Genomic DNA, 21,324 nt, shown 5'->3' with positions numbered 1-21,324 from the left:
CAATTTTGTTTGCATTAATGATTAGCATAAAAAATGGATATTTTTAAACAAGTGTTTTCTATGTGCTTAATATATTTCTCTAAACTTTAAAGTTTCAGCGCTTAATAATACCAAATTAACTTTCGTAAAAATGACCATTTTTTGCGGCAGAACATGTTCGCCAATGCTTGCTGCGATTATACTTCCCCTAAACGGACCTATTTGGCATGTTTAAGCGATTAGCATATGAAACAGACTCCCGTAAACAAGATTTTCAGTGTGTTGTGCCAGAACATGTTTTTTGCCAGATGTAACATTGTTAACGGAGTCTCTTCTGCACAGATCTGATCCGCATGCCGTGATGATTGGCAAACAAAACTGATTTTTTGTGAAGATTTTCCATTAGTTACGCACAAACAGTTTTTCACCTGTGTTTGCTGTGATCATTTGCATGCTTTAAGATTAGCATACAAAGTAGATTTACGTAAATTAGATTTTTTTTCCGCCATTGTTTACTATGATTTTGATGTCCTTAAACTTTCTAAAACTTATGAGATGCATTTTTTGATGATTTGCATGTGAAAATAGCTTTCGTGAGTAAGAGTTTCCCATTGTTGTCAAATCAAACAGTGTTTGATTTGATTTCAGTTCATATTCCTAAAGCTGCTACAAATTGTATCCAATTTATATCCAATTTCGCAGGCTTTAATGATTAGCATAATATAGATATTCATAAATAAGACCTGTACACTTTTTTTTTTGTGCCAATTTTTTATATATTTCAATAAACCTTTAAAAATGTCAATGGTTTAGAATACGAAATATGACTTTCAGAACATGTTCACAATTTCTTGCTGTGATTGTGATTGCTGTGACCAATATGGCTTGTTTAAGCAATTAGCATATGAAACAGACTCCCGTAAACAAGATTTCTGTTTGTTGTTCCAGAACACTTTTTTTGCCAGTGTTTGTGATGTAACACAGTTTACAGAGAGAGGCTCTTGCTCTGGGTCGACTGGCACCTGTCTTGGCAGGAGTCTTTCTGAGTGTGCACTTGATGAATGGATGGTAGCTTGGCTCTTTTGTGACTGGTTTTTGCTCTTTTGTTCGCCCATGCCAGCCTTGCCAGATGCCTGGGGTCGTTGTGTTCGTCTTCAGAATAGATAACTGCTGTGCCATACTACAAACACACAGTCCTCCCCGTATGAACCGCGCGGCTCAGCTATACTTCAGCTGTCGACCTGTGACTCCACCGCGGCCTTTGACTCGACTATTGTTTGAGCGGTTTACCATTAAGAGGCCCTCACACTGAATCGCTCTCTCTCTCTCTCTCTCTCTGGCCCTGATAATCAATAACATTGTTTTGTTGTGTGTGTTGCGTGTGTGTGTGTGTGTTTTGAACCCCTGGGGATCACAGGCGGGACAGGTTTGAGTTTATTTTCTCTTCCGAGGTGCATTAATGTTGCCTTCTGGCCTACTGATGGGAATCTGAATTGTGTTTTCATTACAATTTTCATATTGAATGAGAGTGGCCTGCGGCTCAAGGTTGTGTGTGTGTGTGTGTTTGAACACTGCTTGCTCAGAGGCTGAGCAAAATCTGTTATTTTTTCAATTATGTATTTCCTGTTACGCCCTTTGGGTTTGAAGTGGGTCATTGAATAGAGTCTGTGTTGTTTTATAGGATAACTATAAAGTATAGGATAATAAAATAACTTTCCTGGGACCGAATCCTAATTAATGTTTCAAGCAGACGCAATCTGATATGGTTCATTAAATCTGAGTTAGGGCATGTTGTTGCCCGCTTCGGTTCTGTCTCTTGTTCTCAGCCTTATATTTCCAGCTAAAACTGTCAGGAAATAACTGTCAACTGGGGGTGTGCGATATTGCAAAAAATAAACCTATAGCTCTATTTTCTGGGATTTTATCGATAATATAATTAGACAATATTTTGCTGAGTGTGTTTATGGTGTTGGTAGCTTGTCAGGTTTATGACTGCCGTTGACCGCTGACTCCTGAAGTTTTTGATATTCTTCATATTCTGTGCGGTGGTCAGTTCACAGCGGTGACAGAAATGATCTTTTCCAAATAAGTTTAAATTGATTTTTACCTTTTGTGGGCATTTTACCTTTATAAAGCCATTTTTCTAACCTAAATAAATGTATGCATTTTCTTTTGTGTCAAAATTCTAACATTTAAGCAATAAATTAAATTATAATAATAAGATACAATAGGGCTGTTACAGTCAAATGAAATCACTATCAGCAAAATGCATCTTTGCAATGCAGAGGAAACACGGAAGCTGCATCTGAAGTGGCATTTACATGCGTTTACACAGACTGACTAATGCAGCTCAGACGGACATGAATGCATTTAACCTGCAGAGACAAATGCAGAAATAATGTGTTGATGTTTTAAACATGAAATGTTGAATATTGACATTTGAAATAATTTTTAACTTTAAATATGAAATTAAAACCACCAGTAGATGGCAGCACGACACTGTTAATGAGATGGTCATTGAGTTTCAACTGATTCATTTAAACAGCTAATTCATTCAGGAACGAAGCATTTGACTATTAATGAGTGAGTCATTGAATCATTCATTCAACCGATTTGTTTCAAAAGATTAATTTTTTCCCAATTACAGTGAGGAAAATAAGTATTTGAACACCCTGCTATTTTGCAAGTTCTCCCACTTGGAAATCATGGAGGGGTCTGAAATTGTCATCGTAGGTGCATGTCCACTGTGAGAGACATAATCTAAAAAAAAAAAATCACATGTGCATGTTGAGCCATGTTGCTCATATGTGCAAAATGGTTTGAATATTCCCTTATCTCTATTCCATAATTTCCTGTCATTTCTTCTATCCCTATCAACAGATTGCTGCAGGAATGACGTCAGAACCCGGAAGACTAATTCAGTTATGTTTACCACAGGCTTTATTTGACTCATTAGAAAAAACCCATTATAAATCCCCGTAGGAAAGTCTCGAAGGAACCAGTGGTGAATTAGTCTTCTGGGTTCTTATGTAATATCTGCACCAATCTATAAATGTGGAAAAAAAGCAAACAATAAAGACTGCAATAATAATAATAATAACCTTTGGTTTGGGTCTGTTGCTGAAATCTGGTTATTAGGCAGAGCTAGAATGTATTTATATGTTGGTACCGTTATATAGCTGGTTTGGTCAATATGAAATTTGAATATCTGTTGAAAAGCCGTCATTCACAAGATCTACACTTTCCCACCTGTTATTTGCATGTTTATTAAATATTTTACCTGATTTTGAAATGCTCTCTGCTAGCACTACGCTACTGGCCAGCCTGACTGAGCATGTTTTCATCTTATTTAATCCCATTGCACAGAATTTTGCAGATTTTAACTTTTTCCTCACTCACAGTATTCTTTTACAATGCACTGCTATTGTTATAGGCTATTCTTTAAAGCTGACAATTTGTTATTTTTAGGTGTGTGTGTGTGTGGTGAGCTGTTTTGCAAACACATGCAGTATACTGTATGATGCAAGCTCTCTTGCTGATGCAGAAAACATTTAATTATTTAGCATTTATTCACTCTTTTATTTCCTTTGCATGCAATATTTCTCAGTTTGGTTCATTAATTGAGCCGTGCATAATGTGTGTGTGATTATCGCACGCGTTTGCTTATTTGCATGCAGCACTGTTCGTCTGGACTGAGTTTAAACCCGTGAGCCTGTAGAGTCGTCCTCTGGAGATCTCAGCTCTGGCTCGAGAGTCAGATATAATGGCAGTCCGAGATGCTTGAGGAAGCTCAATATAAGCTCAGGTTTGTTTTCCGAAGCTAAACTTAAGAGGGAGAATTTTTTATTTTTTATTTTTTATGATTTTAGAGGTCTCTCGTATCATATCACACACTTGGCCTGGTATTGGTATTGAATTGCCTCTAGATGGCTCTGTGTAATGTTTTTTTTTTTTTTTTTCTTGATCACTTTTATTATGATTTCTGTTTGGTGGAACATACTTAAGACCCTTCATTAATAAATCCATACAGTGCAGACTTATCCAACAGTAGTAACAAACAGTACAAACCTCAGATGAGATTTTGTGGGTAAATATGTTTAAGGCCTGGTTTCACAGACAGGGCTTAGATTAAGCCAGGATCAGGCCTTAGTTAAAGTAGGACATTTAAGTAGATTTAATAAATGTGCCTTATAAAAAACATTACTGATGTGCATCTTGAGACAAAACAATGGCACTGACATATTTTAATAAATGTTAGTGCAAGTTGCTTTCAGTTAAAACAGCTCAAACATGCATTTTAGTCTGGGACTAGACTTAAGCCTTGTCTGTGTAACCAGGGGTGAATGTCATATAACTTAATGGTCCTAATATAGATCATTGTCTTTATGCAAAATCAATTTCTTGACAGGCTTTGGGAGATTCACCCAGTTACGTAAGTGTTCTTGTAATGTTTGCTCTGGTTAACTATACTTGCGCATTTGTCTGCAGTGAAATACATCACAAGTTGGCATAGACATCAGTTCGTTATTCATCGTAATTTATTTTCCAATTGTGTGGTAAGGTCAGCAGACACACTGATCATATTGAAGAATACTGATGTAGATAAATATGAGAGACTTTGCATTTTAAAACAAGAGGTAAAGCAATCGTGGCAAAGAGAAGTTTGGGTTTGTTGCTGAGAACCGGTTACCAGTCAGAGCTGTAGGGTAGGGCTGTAGTCAAGACCACCTTTGTCGAGTCCAAGACAAGTCCAAGACCAGGACTAGTCGAGTCCAAGTCAAGACCGAGTCCAAAGAGGTTCTCGACCGGACTCGAGTACTACAGCCCTGCTGAAGGGTGCTTTCACACTAGCACTTCCCAGAGGTCAGTTCGCTTGGATGATGTGAGCCCACGAACCGTACCCGAGTCCACTTAAAAAGGGTGCTTCATGTGTTCATGTGAAGTCCCACCTTATGTGACTCTACTGGTCATGTTTTTTAAACATATTTTTCATTTTTCAATGATCTCACCTAAATGGTTGGTCACTCAGTGCATTTATTTTTATTTTTTTATTTTATACAATTGATACAATTATGCGTTGAATCGTATCGTTTTGGAAGATACTTACAGAAATTTGGAAGTGTAGAACTGGTGCGCAAGATGGTGCTATTGGCTCATGTGCATTGCTTAGCGGCCTACACCCGGTGGAAGGAAGTTTGATTTCAAGTTTTGTTCAATTTATTTATCTTAACTAAAAATGAAACGGGAGAAATGAAGTGCAGTCAGGTTCAATTTTGTTATACACCAAATCTCAGGCTAACAGGTTTTCACTCTTTTTAGGGAATCAGTCACTCATTCTGATTATGGTTTTGACTTCTAATTACGGCTAGATTCATACCTACACATTGTTTGGTTCACTGTGTTAATATTTTAAGCACTTAAGATGCATTGCGGGGTGAATGTTACACGTTTCATGCATTTAATATAGTAATAACTATAAATTATGCATAATTACTTGTAACTGACCCTAATCCTAAACCTAACCCTATAGTAAGTACATGTTGTTAGTTATCATTACACAGTACTTAAATAAATATAATTGCATTGTAACAAGGACACCTTTAATAGTGTATCCATAGTTTCTCTCTCTCTCTCTCTCTCTCTCTCTCTCTATATATAGAGAGAGAGAGAGAGAGAGAGAGAGAAAATCATGATCAATACCCACAATCACATGCCATTTATACTAACATTATATCAGCAATCATTGAGAAACTCATATGCATTGACCACTTGCTATAACAGAGTGAAACCTTGTAAAAGAAAAGTGAATAGCTGTCCAATCTGCCATTCATGCACTGTGAGCACTCTAACAGATGCGCTGTCTATTGAAAATGAGAAAACCGCTGTGGGACGGAGGGATGTCAGACATAACTGATGACTCGTCTTCCTCCTGATGGATTCTGGATGAGACTGGAATGAGAAAACTTCAAATAGCTTATCTTTAAATCAAAAATACTCCTCTGTTGCTGAAGGAGCCAAACTGGCGTTATCTTCGGGATCAAAGCATTCCCACTTTCCTCGTTCCCAGACTGTTCTTTTTTTTTTGACAGCCATTCAAGTGTTTGTGCGTCTTCAGAAGGGTTTATTTCTGGAAACATGGTCACTGAGGTGCCAGACCCACCTGGATGTCACCTTTATATTTAAATCCCATTAACAGTATTAAAGGGTTCCTCAATTTTGCCAGTGTCAAGACTCAAACATTGTTCTCCCAAAATAGCATTTGAACAAAAGTTGGTTTTCTCCCTGCAGAGACAGAGGCATTCCCTCTCTATTCCATGGAGACGTCGGCCGTCCCAAAGAGTAAGATCTTCCACCCGTCCCTCTGTCTTCTGTGCACCTCTGCTGTTCCTCTGCTCTTTAATGCTGCTCGCAAGCGTTACGACGGATTCTGCAGAACAAAGCTTTCTTGATGGATGTAGAAAAGTTAAATGGAGGTGTTCTCATTTTGTAAATGAATGTTTCTTTACTCATCCTCATGATGTTCCAGTGTTCTTGAAGTTAAAGGAATAGTTCACCCAAAAATCATTTACTCACCCTCATGTTGTTCCCAAACCTCTGTGACTTACTTTCTTCTGTGGAACATTAAAGAGCATATTTTGTAGCATTTTGGTAACCAAACTACATTTGCATTTTTTTTTTTCCAAACACAAATTCCCATTGACTTCCTTTATATTTTTTTTTAAACATATGGTGTAAGTCAATGATCACTGAAACTGTGGTTACCAATTTTTTTTTTTTTTTAAATATGCTCTAGAAGAAAGTCAGTCATACACTTTTGGAACAGCGTGAGGTTTAGTAAATTATGACAGAATTTAAATTTTTGGGATATTCATTATCACTTTAACTAAAATGATTAAAAATTATTTAAATTATGCTGAAATAAAATACAAATGTTAGATTGAAAAATAAATTTATTATAAATGTTGACTTGGCAACTAGCTGAAATAATTAAAAATTAACTATAAAATAAAAAATTTAATAAATTAAAATAACTAAAATGTTAATACAAATAAATAAAAGCAATTAAATAAAAATGACAAAACCGCATAACAAGAATACTGTAAGACTTAAAATATAAGAACTATAAACTATATCAAAATATTAATAAATACTATATAAATAATACTAAAATAGCACTGTTGTTCCATACCAATATGACTTTTTCCTTCTATGTAACACAAAAGGAGATATTTTTCAGAATGTTCATGCTGTTCTTTTACATACAATTAACGCAGATGTACGACAAAAAGAACAATTAAAAAAAAAGTTGCTAATGTGATTCGTTGGAGGTATTCCAAGTCATCTTAAGTAATATACGCCTAATAGTTTTGCATGAGAAAGAGACCAAAGTTTGAAGTCAAAAGTTCAATAGCACATATGCTTTCATGCATGGAAGAGAGCAGCATTAAAATTCTTAAAAATATCTTCTTTCCTTGTTCCACATGAGAAAGTCAGTCATATAGGTTTGGAACAACTTGAGGATGAGTAAATCAGGGCAGAACTTAAATGTATTTTTTTTATCTATTCCTTTAAATTTGTAAGTGTCACTAGACGTTTGGAAACCTTGTCTTCTCGAGACCTCTCTGGGCCAGCTTGTCTTGGCAGCGGTGGCAGGATTCAAGCTCTCTCTCCCCTCTCCAGTCTACTGCTCTCTTGTTGACCTCACTACTTTTGATAATCTATTGCTCGGCAGCTTTGCTGTCACACTTTTCTTTTACTAACTCCTTTTTTTTTTTGTACAATTCTGTCAGTGTTTAATATCAGTCGCACAGACAATTAAAAGAATTTGTGCGTCATTTGTAAATGCCTCATCACCTCCTCCTCCATTGTCTTTTTATTACATAACTCCACTGCTGTACTGAAGTTATGAGCTGCTTCCACACTTCAGTAGATTCATAAACTGCTAAGGACAAGATCTTAATCTCTGACTCGGATACGGCCTGTTTTTGAAGTCATTGAATTCTTTTCACGATTGAATGGTTTATCATATTGAAATGACGATCAGACTATGCTGATGTAATCAGTGTTTTTCAGTTACTGCAGCATTCTGTCAATCACTGAAGGGTGTGCACGTCATGATCGATGAATGCCGATTCCAATGAGATCCAAGAGAAGAGTCGCTTGACTTTGCTAACGTCTAGAAACATTGATATAATCAAATACAAGACAGAACTACTTTTACCCTTATGCCTTTTCAGACGGTTTCTTATAGTCAGACATTTAAGAAGTTTGACTAGTGATTGATGATGGTGAATGTATGAAATGACGTGTTGTCCCCTTGATCTCCTGCATGTTTTTGGGTTTACCTGAATGTCTTGGTGTGTAGTATTTAGACTATGGATTGTCTTCCATGTGTAACCGGGGGTGAGTCACATACCCTCAGTTCACTTGTGACTCTATTGGTCAGGGCTGGTGTAACCAGATATTTCTCTGTCCAACATTAAGTCACTTCTTATTTGCCTTGTGCATGATCTTTATAACCTTGGGATAATAGATGGTGTTTTTCTCAGTCGGAATTGTCGCTGTTTACCGCTTCATCTGCTCTGCTGGGAAATCATTAATGCAAAGTTTTAACATAAATTACAGCTGCTTTTTTCCAAATTGCGCTATGGTTAGTGTCTTCATGTGGTTGTCTCATTGTGGGTTTTTTTCTCTTACAGATTGAGAAGATCATGACTTTGATTGGTGCCGGCATTGACTTCTCCAAAGACCAGGATTGCTCCGCCACAGGTATGTGATGGCGTAACCCTTTCAACTGTGTCTAAACACTGCTGCCCTGTTTCATTAATTTATTGTGTTTTAATTGAGAGGGGAGATGTTTTTTCAATCACTGCTCATAGCCAAAGTTAGCTGGTGGTTTGGTCTCCTGATGTTAACTGAGCATCACGTGTCTTTGGGGATTGTATGTTTGAATGAGGATCTGCCTTCGGATCACCTTCCCTATGAAATGAGACCTGACTGAGCAGACCAGCAATGAAACACAATAACCTCTTGATGGGTAAGAGGCGGACGAAGGCCAAGTCCAGAAGAGTTACATTAATGAATAAAGGATATGGGGTTGGCTGGCCCTTTAAATGGAGAATGAGAAATCCCAGTGTGCCGTTGAAGGACGAGGGGACACTTGAGAGTTAAATCAATGGGCGCTGAGATGCTTGACGATTCAGCCTTGTTGTGATGCATGACCTTGTTCTGTATGGAGGCAGTTTATTGACCTTCCTCTGGAATTAACCAAACTACAGCAATCGAGACTGTCACGCTTGCTGTACCACTCGGTCCTGTAAGCACGGTTTGGCAACTCCTGCAAAAACGGACGGGGAAGATTCTGTTCTTAAGTTTAAGCCTTGAATAAATCACCATCCTCACATCAGTTTATCTTAAAGCCTGTAGACACTGTTTCAAGTGGTTTGTGTCTCTGCAAGGGCCCTTTGTATTCCAACTGGGTTCATTGGCCCATATAACTAGCTAGAGGACCAGTCCTTCCACTGTCCTTTTGTCACATGGCACTGGCACTGACCTCATTTCCTGTTTCCTGCGGGCATCCTACTTGGACATGATTCCTGGTTTTTAATTGTATTACTGGTGCTTACTAAAGCCAGCATTTATTACTTTTGCACGTCCTTGACAATATGAATATTATATATATTGAACAAACCCATAATCAAAGTAAGACTTTAAAGTGTTGCTTGTCCTGCACTGTTTGATACCTCAAATCATGCAGCTTATTGAGTTGTGCTATTACCTTTTAAAGAAATCAGACTTCAGATTTTTGGATAAGCAATCAAATGGACAAATAAATCTAGGGACCAGAATATCACAGTGAGTGGGCTCTTTTGACTAGGCTAGAAAGCCACCACCTAGATACCTCCCAGAACAATCTTGGTTCACTTGAACCATTTTAGATGGTAACAATACGTTTTGTTTTTTGTTTTTTTAACTACAGTGAACTACTTTGACTTTGACTTGGCCCACCTTTCCTAATATCAAGCCTAATAAAGGCATATGTCACATCAAGAATACCATATTTCATTTACAAACTCCTGCGACAGAATTTTTTACAGATTTTTTCATTTTGTTTCTGTCTATGTGGATAAAGGTGCTAAAATATTAACATGCATGAGTGTCAGGGGAATTAGAAGAAGAACTGCCCTGCAGCTTGGCAATAATCTCAGATCTACACCCTCCAGCCTAGAAGCTCTGCATATGCCTCTGTGTTTGTGCTTTGCTTTCTGTGTAAGCACTGTTTATCATTGCACCTTGTTTCTTTCTTTGTCTTTTGAATCAATGCCTCTAATATTGTTACCGTAGTCGACTACACTGGCAAAAGAGGACTGGTCTTGGTCAGGTCAATGGATGGGACAAAGGTTCGATGAGTCCTTAGACAATGGACAGCAGGCCCGCAGTTTCTTTGAGGGGAAGAGCGAGCGAGGCAGGGAGGGGAGGAGACAGGGAGAGGGAGGGGAGAGCAGGAGTGAGGGAGAGAAAGGAGGAGACGGAGCAGGAGTGTTGCAGAGCAGAATTGACAGTGTCCGGTTGAACAAGGAAACCGCACCTTCTGTGCCGAAGGGATTACTGCTGCATTTCTTACAACATCCAGACTCGTCTGCACCGCTCGCCCTGCAAAGTGTGTCAAGTTTGAGCGTCATTCTGTGGAGCAGGGTTGACAAACATCCCACTGACCTTGCATTTCTAATTGAGCAGCTGCCGTGACGTCTCAAGGAACTAGAGGGATATCTAGACGTCTGCAACATACTCGGCGGATTGTCTGATGGTGTGGGAAGTGGACTTCTACGATTCTGGGAAGACTTTGTTGTGTTGGAAACGCGAGTCTTGTACTTTTGTGGTTTGGAGTCTCTGATTAAGTTGAATAACACTGGCAGATACTAGTTCTCATTGGATCATTGGTTTTCTGTTCACTTTTGCTTTTAATTCCTCTTTGATTAGACCAACTTCTTCAAGTCTAGGTTTATTAGTGAGGCATGTGTTTGGTGCCCTCTTTTCCGTCAGCTTCTTCTTCTGCAACTAAATTTAATCATAGGCAGGCTTATTTGTTGTAGAATAAAGACGATATCAAGAGTTTTATCAGAGCAAAGAGTTGTGATAGCTTTTTTTTTCTCTCTGCCTACCAAACACCAGGGCTTGATCTCATGTACCTTTGATCCTGAGAACCACAGAGTGACTTTGTACAATGCAAGTCATGCAGTTCTGCCTGACTTTTAAGTACCAATATCATAGAGATTGGATTAGAAGTTAATTTGCATGAGGATGAAGAGTGCAGTATGCACAATTTAAGAGTTTCCAGTCTCATAGCAATTTTTAGTCACTCTTAGGAGATCAGGAGATTGTGACGTTTTGAGAGTTATTATTAAGAGTCACTCTGCATGGACAACACGTCTGCTTGTGTTAGTTAAAGGTGGGACGTTTGTTTTGTGCACCTACCTCCACGTGGACACCCCAGGAGGGAAAGTTTTTCCTGATCCCCTACTGTGCTCTTCCTCATTAAACAGCTCAGTCAATTAGGGTGTGCAAAGATGGATCTGCAAGCTCGCATTTTCAGGAACTAGCTTTGCCGGGATTCTAAAGAAAATGGTTTTATTACAATGTTGTTTCTAGGGATGCACGTCGTCTTCTCTCACTGTTTGGATTGTGAAATCAAACCTTTGATTCATAGGCTGATTTTGGACTCAAATGGAAACTTCGATAATTGCTGGTCTTGGCCCCCAGTTGTTTTCTGTGTGCATATTTCATAGCAACTTGTTACAACTTCTTAAATATAAATTGGAAGGTAATGTGGAGTCTAAGTCTGTGATCAACCTCAGCGTTGGGCCCATCTTCATCCCAAATTCGGAAACACGAACTTCATTCTTAGGAAGCGTGGTTCGCCCCTGCTGTGGGAGCGACCACACCTCTCGGCCGGGATCCTGTCGCCTCTGCCTTCTTGGTGTTTGTGCTCTCGGCACTGCTGGCCGAGGATGATGTGGCAGTGCCACGTCTCTTCCTCCGAGTGCCGATGCTATCGTCTCAACGGTTTCTCGCTGCTCAAGCGCCTTCCTCTGTCCGCAGGTGGATCCGGGAGGCTACTGGAGCAGTCGGTCGGTGATTGGTTGGAGCATATAGGCCTTCCACAGTATGAGAGCAAGCTTCTGCTCAACGGCTTCGATGACCTGCGGTTCATGGTGAGTAACACATGCCTTGTTTGTATTTTTTTTTAAAGCATCTCACTTTTATTGCTACTGTGCCTTTAAGACTTCTCCATGTGAATGTACTCTGTTCTGATTGTCTAAACTGTTTACATGTGAAAACAACTTTACATTTTACTTTGCCATTTGGATTTGCTATTGGTGTCTTTCCATGCCTGATCAGATTGCCATTAAGAAAATCTTCACATCTTTACAAAATGCTTGTCATCAAAGAGCTTATATTTTTGTATGGCAGTTTTGATAGTCTGGTGGTTATGGATATAGGCTAGTAACTGTGATGTTGCAGAGTAATCACCTTCAAGCACACTCCCAGAAAAAGAGAGGTTTTTCTTGTACCCTGAATAAATAAGTGTTTAGAAGTGTGCTGCCGTAGCAGAGTGGACCTGCAGCCAAGCACACTTCTGTAACAGCAGCGGGACAGTCAGCATTCGCTTTAAACTGGGAGGTCAAATGAACGGGGAGGGTTCTTTGATTTAACATGATTTGCTATAGGAAAAATAGGCACTTATTCAAGGCGGATGCCCCGGTCTTCATCCAGGGCCTGAATGATCAATCATTAACAACCTAATTAGGACATTGTTGCGAGATTGGACGCTAAGTGGAATTTCTATGTAGGCAGAGCTCCGTTACGTCCAATAACTGCAGACTGTAGACAATAAAGGTTTATAAAACACTAGCCTCTGGAAAATAGGTTTTGACAAACCCAATTACTAAAGAGTACTTTTTAGTACTTTTAAGGCTTAAATTATCATCAACAAGAACTATACCTCAAATCATGCAGTTTTTTTTAAACTTAGGTGAGCTATTAGTATTCTAAATCTGTTTTTTTAGATAGTTTTTTTTAATAGTCCTTTACGATTGTTGCTTGTCAGACCGAATGAACATGATCCCCGCTGTAACCCATGTCACTCTGTAGGATCTCAGATTTCTTTAATGTCAGACTTAACAACAGTCAAGACTCGTTAAAAACTCAATAATACGCAAGAAGACCCATCCAGCGTTTTACATCATCAAGCCGTGACACGTTCGATGACTGTGAACTGCATTAAGTGCGGGATTGAAAAGGTGGTTAGCAAACGAAAACAGCCTATAGCGTTAATTTTTATCATGTCTTGTCTTGAAACTTAACACTTATATATAGCAAAAAAATAAATAATAATAATAATAATTAAAAAAATAAAATAAAATAAAATAATATATATATATATATATATATATATATATATATATATATATATATATATATATATATATATATATATATATATATATATATATATATAGGGTGTGCAAAGATATGTATATGTGTATATGTATATATCCTAGAATATTCCTCTAATCTTGCCGCGGTGAAGTGATATTATCACCATTAAAATAAATAAATAATTATATATATATATATATATAATCAAAGAATAACAAATATATAAATAAATAAATATACAGTCATGCTCAGAATTAATCATACCCCTGGTAAATATGATCAAAAATGGCTGTAAAAAATAAATCTGCATCGTTTATCCTTTTGATCTTTCATTAAAAAAATTGGCAAAAATCTAACCTTTCATTGAAGTAAAAGAATTGAAAGTGGGGGGGAAATCACATTATGAAAGAAATGTTTTTCTCCAAAACACGTCGGCCACAATTATTGATACCCCTAGAATTGTTTATGCATACAATATCTCTGAAGTATATTCCCATTAATATTGACCTTTTTTTAGCACACCAGGGTGACTAGGAACATGAAACTGTCCAGCTATGACTTCTTGTTTCACAGGAGTTTAAATATGAGGAAACACAAAGGCCAAATTTCTTTAATCATCCATCACAATGAGTAAAACCAAAGAATATTGTTCTGATGTGCATCAAAAGATTGTTGAGCATCACAAAATAGAAAGTGGCTGTAAGAAAATAGCTAAAGAATTGAAAATCTCCATTTTGACCATCAGGGCAATAATTAAGAAGTTATAATCAACTAAAGATGTGACGAATCTGCCAGGAAGAGGACGTGCGTCTATATTGTCTTAATGGACGGTGAGGATGAAAGTTTGAGTGGCCAAAGACTCTTCAATAATCACAGATGGAGAATTGCAGAGATTAGTTGAGTCTTGGGGTCAGAAAGCCTATATAAAAAAAAAAAAATCAAACAACCCCTACATCACCACATGTTGTTTGGGAGGGTTTCAAGAAAAATGCTCCTCGCTCATCCAAGAACAAACTCCAGCATATTCAGTTGTCAGACACGACTGGATCTTCAAACGGCACAGGGTTCTGTGGTCAGATGAAACAAAAAAAAGAGCTTTTTGGCAACAAACACGCTAGATGGGTTTGGTGCACACAAGGATAAAAAGTACCCCATGTGTACAATTTAATATACCATTGGATCTTTAATGTTGTGGGCATATTTTTCTGCTGGAGGTCCTGGACATCTTGTTCAGATACATGGCATCGTGGACTCTATCAAATATCAACAGATAAAAAATCAAAACCTGGCGGCTTCTGCTAGAAATCTTATAATGGGCCGTGGTTGGATCTTCCATCAGGACAACGATCCAAAACAAACATCAAAATCAACACAAAAATGTGTTACGGAGCACAAAATGAAGCTTCTGCCATGGCCGTCTCAGTTCCCTGACCTGATGAGTGGGCTGAACTGAAGAGAAGAAGCACCAACATGGATCTGGGAATCTGAAGGATCTGATGAGGAATGGTCTCTGATCTCTTTGTCAGGTGTTTTCCAAACTCATCAGGCATTATAGAAGAAGACTCAGAGCTGTTATCTTGGCAAAAGGAGATTGCAAAAAGGTATTTAAAAGGGGATCAATAATTGTGGCCAACGTGTTTTTGAGAAAATCATTTATTTCATAATGTGATTTCCCCCGCACTTTCAATTCTTTTACTTCAATGAAAGGTTAGATTTTTGCAATTTTTTGAATGAAAGATCAAAAGGATAAACGATGCAGATTTATTTTTTACAGCCATTTTTGATCATATTTACCAGGGGTATGATTAATTCTGAGCATGACTGTATATATATATATATCCTCCTAGAATATTCCTCTAATCCTGCTGCGGTGAAGTGATACTATTGGCATAAAAAAAAGAAAAAAATTATATATATAATTTTTTTCTTTTTTGTATGCCGATAGTATCACTTCACCGCAGCAGGATTAGAGGAATATTCTAGGTTTCCCAAAATTTGTCTCAGACAGCCAAATCGTGATCTTTTGATTTGGGCTTCCAGACCATGCTAGCAACATGTTGGAGATCGCACAACATTTTCTCACTTAGTTTCCTCACAAAGTGTATATAGTTGGAATTTGTAACACTCACAAAGAAAACGCTTCTCTTTTTGGCTGTTGATTCACATGTTTTTGAGGATGTATAGGGACACGGCCCACAAACATGTTCTTCGCCAGATTGAGAAGCCCATACGATGCTGTATTAAAGAACCTGGACTCCTCATAAGGGGCTGTGTTGTTTTTACCATGTGAGGTAATGAGGATTGATGGTGATGCGGTTGAAAGCCTCAGCTGGCCGAGGGAGGCGATGTGTGTGTTGTAAATCAAAGATAGAGACGGGCCCCTGGACGCCCTCTGTTCTACTCTGAGAGCCACCTCATTGCAGAAGTAATGAAGGTTTTATGGCCAAGCTGGTCAGCTGTGTTGTGTGTGTGTGTGTGTGTGTGTGTGTGTGTGTGTGTGTGTGTGTGTGTGTGTCTCTCTCTTGATGCATCGGGCCATCTCTACAGCTCCTTCATAACATCATGCTAGGTGTTGCGTAGATAGAAAGATTGCAGAGGTTAAATTCCATTAAAGTTCTCAGTTAGCTATTAATGACACTGATGTCCAAACGAGGGTAGTCACAATTATACTTTAAAACCAGTCAAATAAAAAATAGTCATACAATTAACAACAATTGTACTTCTCACACAAGTAAACAAAATTCACCATTCTGTCATATACTGTTCAATATACGGTACCATTCAGAAGTTTGTTTTGCATGATAAAAAAAAAACAAAAAACAAAAAACTTTTATTTAGCAACGGCATATTAAATTCAGTCAATGTTACAAAAGTAAAAAACATGCTGTTTTTTTAACTTTCAGCAAGGAATCCTAAAAGAAATTTGATCACAGTTTCCGCAGAAATATTAAGCAGTAAACCTGTTTTCACCAGTGATAATAATCAGAAATGTTTCTTGAACATCAAATCATCATATAAGAATGATTTCTGCCATCACAGGATTAAATTACATTTTAAAATATATTCTAATAGGAAACATATTTTAAAGATTTTGTAATATTTCACTGTTTTGCTCAAATAAATGCAGCAGTGGTAAGCAAGAGAACGGTAGCATATATGCAGTCTCAGCTCATAATGCTGTGCTCAAAGTCAGTGGCGTGGCATGATGCGGTCACATAATCACATAATGCGTTCTTTGAATGTGAGTGTTCAGCACAGCTGAAGTCCACAGTAACACAGATACAGGAGGCCAGTCTCTCTGCTGTGTTCAGATTGCCTTGCCTGAATGCATTTGTGGACTTGTGCTGATTTATATATGCAGGATTAATGAATCTTAGCTGGACCGTACAGCTGTACTCTCTTACATACTTAACTCTGAGTGTCACAGTGGAGACGAGTAAGAAATGAATTCGGCTTGGATTTGTTTATATGCTGGTCTGTACCTCATCATACTGTAGCCTAGACACTTTGAGCTTCTTAAGAAAAACGCTCAATTTCATCTCTACATTGAAACTGCAGAAAGGTCATTTTTAACTGTGAGCTGATTGGAAAGAGGCAGGCGTTTACACATGACCATTTTAACAGCTCAGCGGGTTTAGCATCTTCAGCTGTCGATGTGTTTAATATCTGCAGGACGCTTTGAACATCACTGTAAAGCTCCTTCTCGTCTTTGTCTTTTTTTGGAGATGAAGACTTCATCTTCCTCTGCTCACGCTCTGTTTTTCATGGCAGAGTGTAGGATTGACGATCCGTTCTCTCTAAGATAATACTGGTGCAGAACACTTGGGCTTTTTTTACATGGATAAACACTTTTTTTTTAGCATTTCCTTTCCTCTCTCTTCTCTTTCATCTTAGTTTACCAGAGTTCTCCTCACTATATTTAAAGAGAACAGGGGCTCCAGACAGCAACTAAAATGGATTGAAATGCAAAAGTTATAATTGAGAGTACGTTTACATGACAACGATATGCTTAAAACGGAGAAGTTTTTCCTTTGAGTTTTCCATGTACAGACGATCCCCATTCACACGGATCCGAGAAAACGACTAAAAGCGCTGTATTCTCCTGCCAGGCCATTAGATGGCGATGAAACACTATAGACTGAACACGTAATAGGCATGTGCATGACGTCATCGTCTTCAGAGATATGCGTTTTTGTTGTTTACACGGAGACCGTTTTCAAAAACGCCGTTGTCGTGTAAATGAAGGGCCAAAACACATAAAAAGTTTTACGTTTTTAGTTGAAAATGGTGTCGTGTAAACAGCCTGGAGAATTGTATGTACATCAATTTATGGTTTTATCAGATAGTTGGACGTTTATGATATTTAATTACTTTCAGCATGTCTACACCGGACGCCACCGCTATAATTAGAAGCTGTCTACACCGGACGCCACCGCTATAACTAGAAGCTGAAGATTTCACGCTTGTACATTATTAAATTAAATCAAATAAACAGTTTCAACAAGTATTGTTCCATACTTTTTAATTTCAATTAAAAGCATTCACATCTCTTTTTTAACTAGTGTGGTTTCATGCATATTAAAGAACTTCTGAAAGTCAGAGCTGGAGTAACACACATGCGATACTAGATAGAGGCCAAAACATTGCTCTTACTTTCCCAACTAATTCCAAATGCATTGGAGACGGAGTGCAGGAGAACGACTCAAAGCTCTCGCTTTCATTTGGACACCTGAGGCCGGTTTCACAAAGCTATTTTAGACCGGTCTATAGTGTTAGACAAGTCTAAAATGTGCTCATAGACTAGTCTAATGCAAGTTAGACTGTTTCACAAAAATAAAGACTTACTTAATTTAGACCAAAAAAATTAGACACCTTTAATACCCCCAGGCTAATTTAGGTCTAAGACTCTGTTACCTTGGCAACCAGCAGTAACAATCAGTTACAAATTGCCAAAAGAAAAGGGAAAATGGCTCATAATTTAAACATTTCTTCCAGTTATTACATTCTGTTACATAGTCAACGCGAGCAACGATCGACGCGCTCCCTTTCATAGTCTGAGCAGTGGACGCAAGCGTCACGGGCGATGCGTGAAATGCAATACACCGCTCACGCAACTGGGGGTAGTAGAGTCATAGCTCTGAACGCCCGTCTATTTCGCTTCAAACGCTCGCTTTATACGCGCGAATGGATTCAAAATGTTCAAGCGTCGAACTAGACGCGAATTTGACGCTCTATTCGCGTTTGCTGTGAATGCTGCATAATAACAGGCTGCGATGTCAAGATTGCAATGCTGAAGTGTGTGTGTGTCAGAGAGAGAGAGGCACGGGCGCGATCGAACAATGGAAACATAAAAACATACACCGTCATTTATACTCCTCCAACAAACACATATTCTCCGCTGGGGTAAACTGCACTGAGCGGTTGAATGCGCTTACTCGATCCGACATGTTTTTTGTTTTGAAAAGTGTCTTATTTTACCCAGAATGCATTGCAGTGTAGTCCTACTTAAGATAGTCAGAGTCTTGAGTGCTTTGTGCAACGGTCTGATTTAGATGTCTATCTGAAGTCTGACTATCTACTATATCTAAGCCATAGTCAAAGTCTATCTTTGTGAAACCGGCCCCTGGGGTGAGTTCGTCTTACGTCTTTCCAGAAGTGCATTACCACCCGCATCCATCTCCATTCCTTCTACCCATCCCGTCCTCCTCTCTGCACTCCACTTCTCCATAATTCAACCCCCAAAGAAGCCCATCGCCTTTGATCTCGCCGGAGATATTTGATCAATAATTAAAATGAGCTTGTCTGCAGTGTATTTAGGTCTTGCATTAAGAAACTGTCTCCGATTTGACTTTAATATGTTGCTATTTTTACTTACTGAGTATTAAAACGCATGTAAAAATGAAGGAAAATCTGAGGGCACAAAGTGGATTTCATGAGGTGCATTATGGGAAATGTAATTCTGCGATGTCAGAAGTGATGGGTAGATGCGTGATATCCAGGTAAGCAGGTTAATTAAGTGTGTTCATTACATCCGTTAGTTTCCTCGGAGCGATCTAAAGCGCTGTACTCCGCTGTTTGTGTCTTACCTGTGAGAACGGTGTGATCTGTTCAGTGTTATTGGAAAGAGGTTTAAATAAATGAGATGCGTCTGCTCAATATTGCTCAGCCTTTTGGGAATATACAGTTTGAACTACATCAGTATTTTCACATACAAAAAGGTTAGTCAATCAGAGACATCTTACATTTGGTTTATAAGAGAAAGTGGGAAAATAGACACACACACACAACAAATAAATAAATTAAATGCTTCAAAAGCCTGAAATGTGGTCCGTTTTAGGGCCGGAGGATGTTAGCATTCTCCTTGCCACTGTCCCCATGTGCAGCCAGCTTACACCGTCCTCAAGGCACTTGTGTTTGCAGAGAGAGGTGAGAAGTGGAATTAGCTTCACGTTTGGGTCAGTGAATAGCGCTTCAGAATGACCGGCCACAGAAAAGAGCTGGCATCACGATCAGATATCAACACCAGTACCAGGTGTGTGTGTGTGTGCGTCTGTGTGTGCGTGTGTGTGCGTGTGCGCGTGCAGTATCGATTTCAAATAAATGCTGTTCTTCTAAACTTTCTTTTCAAAGAATCCTGAATGAAATCTATCAGTTTCCACAAAAATATGAAGCAGCACGACTGTTCTCAACACTGATATTAAGAAATGTTGGTTACACTTTATTTTAAGGTGATGTAGTTTCATTGTACTTACTCCAATAAGCACTGGGTATTATTAATCAACTACACGTACTTACTATAGAGTTATGGTTTTAGGGTTAGTTACTTGTAATTACTGTTTTTACTATAGTAAGTACATGTAGTAACATGTAACTACGTCACCTTAAAATAAAGTGTGACCGAAATGTTTTTAAGCATCAGATCATCATATCAGAATGATTTCTGAAGGATCATGTGACACTGAAGACTGGAGTGATGATGCTGAAAATTCAGCTTTCATCACAGGATAAATTACATTTTAATATATATTCACATACAGCAGAAAACTGTTCTTTTAAATTGTAATATATTTCACATTTTTTCATTATTTTTGATTTTTGATTAAATACAGCCTAGATCATCTTAAAAGACTTTAAATATTTAAAAGATCCCTTAAAACTTAACTTTTGACACAAAAGAAGTTTATTTTTGCAAATATACAGTCAAACCAAAAAATTTTCAGACACCTTCAACATTTCTCACATTATCACAGTTTATTCGCTATAGTTTAGAAAATGGTAATGAAATATGACAATAACTCAGAGTTATCAGATCAGTTGATATTTCACTGGTTTTGTCCATCCTTCTGTTAGACTGTCTCACAGATGAGTTATGTTGAATATCTGTCAGCTGTGAAATTTAACTACACAATTAGATAATACCAATTAAGGTGAACCAATTACCAAGCAATGCTTATTTTTGTTCAGTCTGTGGTGTAAAAAGGTCCCATTAGCAATTAAAGAAAAATCACTGAAAGTCAAAGTGTCCCAATTTTGGGTCCCAGATTTGTATAAATTTTACTGATAGTCACTGTATGAATAATTTCTGGGTATAATATGTCACAGTTTACTTTATTTTGCTATCCTCACTTACATAAATTAACTATAGTGTCCTGCACACACTAGTAAAAAAAAAAAAAAAATTATATCTGGTGTCTGAATAATTTTTGGTTTGACTATCTATCTATATATATATATATATATATATATATATATATATATATATATATATATATATTATATTATATTATATTATATATATATATAATATAATGTGTAGGCCTATCGTTATTTATGGTAGTCTATTGGTTTACATTAATCTATCATATACAATTTAATAGCACTTTATTTTTAAAACAACCACCAAAC

The 21,324-nt window shown here is 37.8% G+C and overlaps 1 protein-coding gene across 1 annotated transcript in view; it reads left to right on the top strand.

Annotated features, from left to right (window-relative positions):
* The window catches only part of LOC311073665 (ankyrin repeat and SAM domain-containing protein 1A), a 134,833-nt gene that overhangs the window by 89,552 nt on the left and 23,957 nt on the right, over positions 1–21,324 (top strand). The window contains 3 exon segments of the mRNA XM_084099573.1: positions 6,268–6,318; positions 8,679–8,748; positions 12,079–12,191. Coding sequence (XP_083955699.1) covers positions 6,268–6,318; positions 8,679–8,748; positions 12,079–12,191 — 234 coding nt within the window.

The sequence above is a fragment of the Abramis brama genome (genome assembly GCF_963993115.1).
Source record: "Abramis brama genome assembly, chromosome: 22".
Lineage (NCBI taxonomy): Eukaryota > Metazoa > Chordata > Actinopteri > Cypriniformes > Leuciscidae > Abramis > Abramis brama.
The sequence above is the reverse complement of the archived record's forward strand: the minus strand, read 5'-3'. Positions and strand labels throughout refer to the sequence as shown.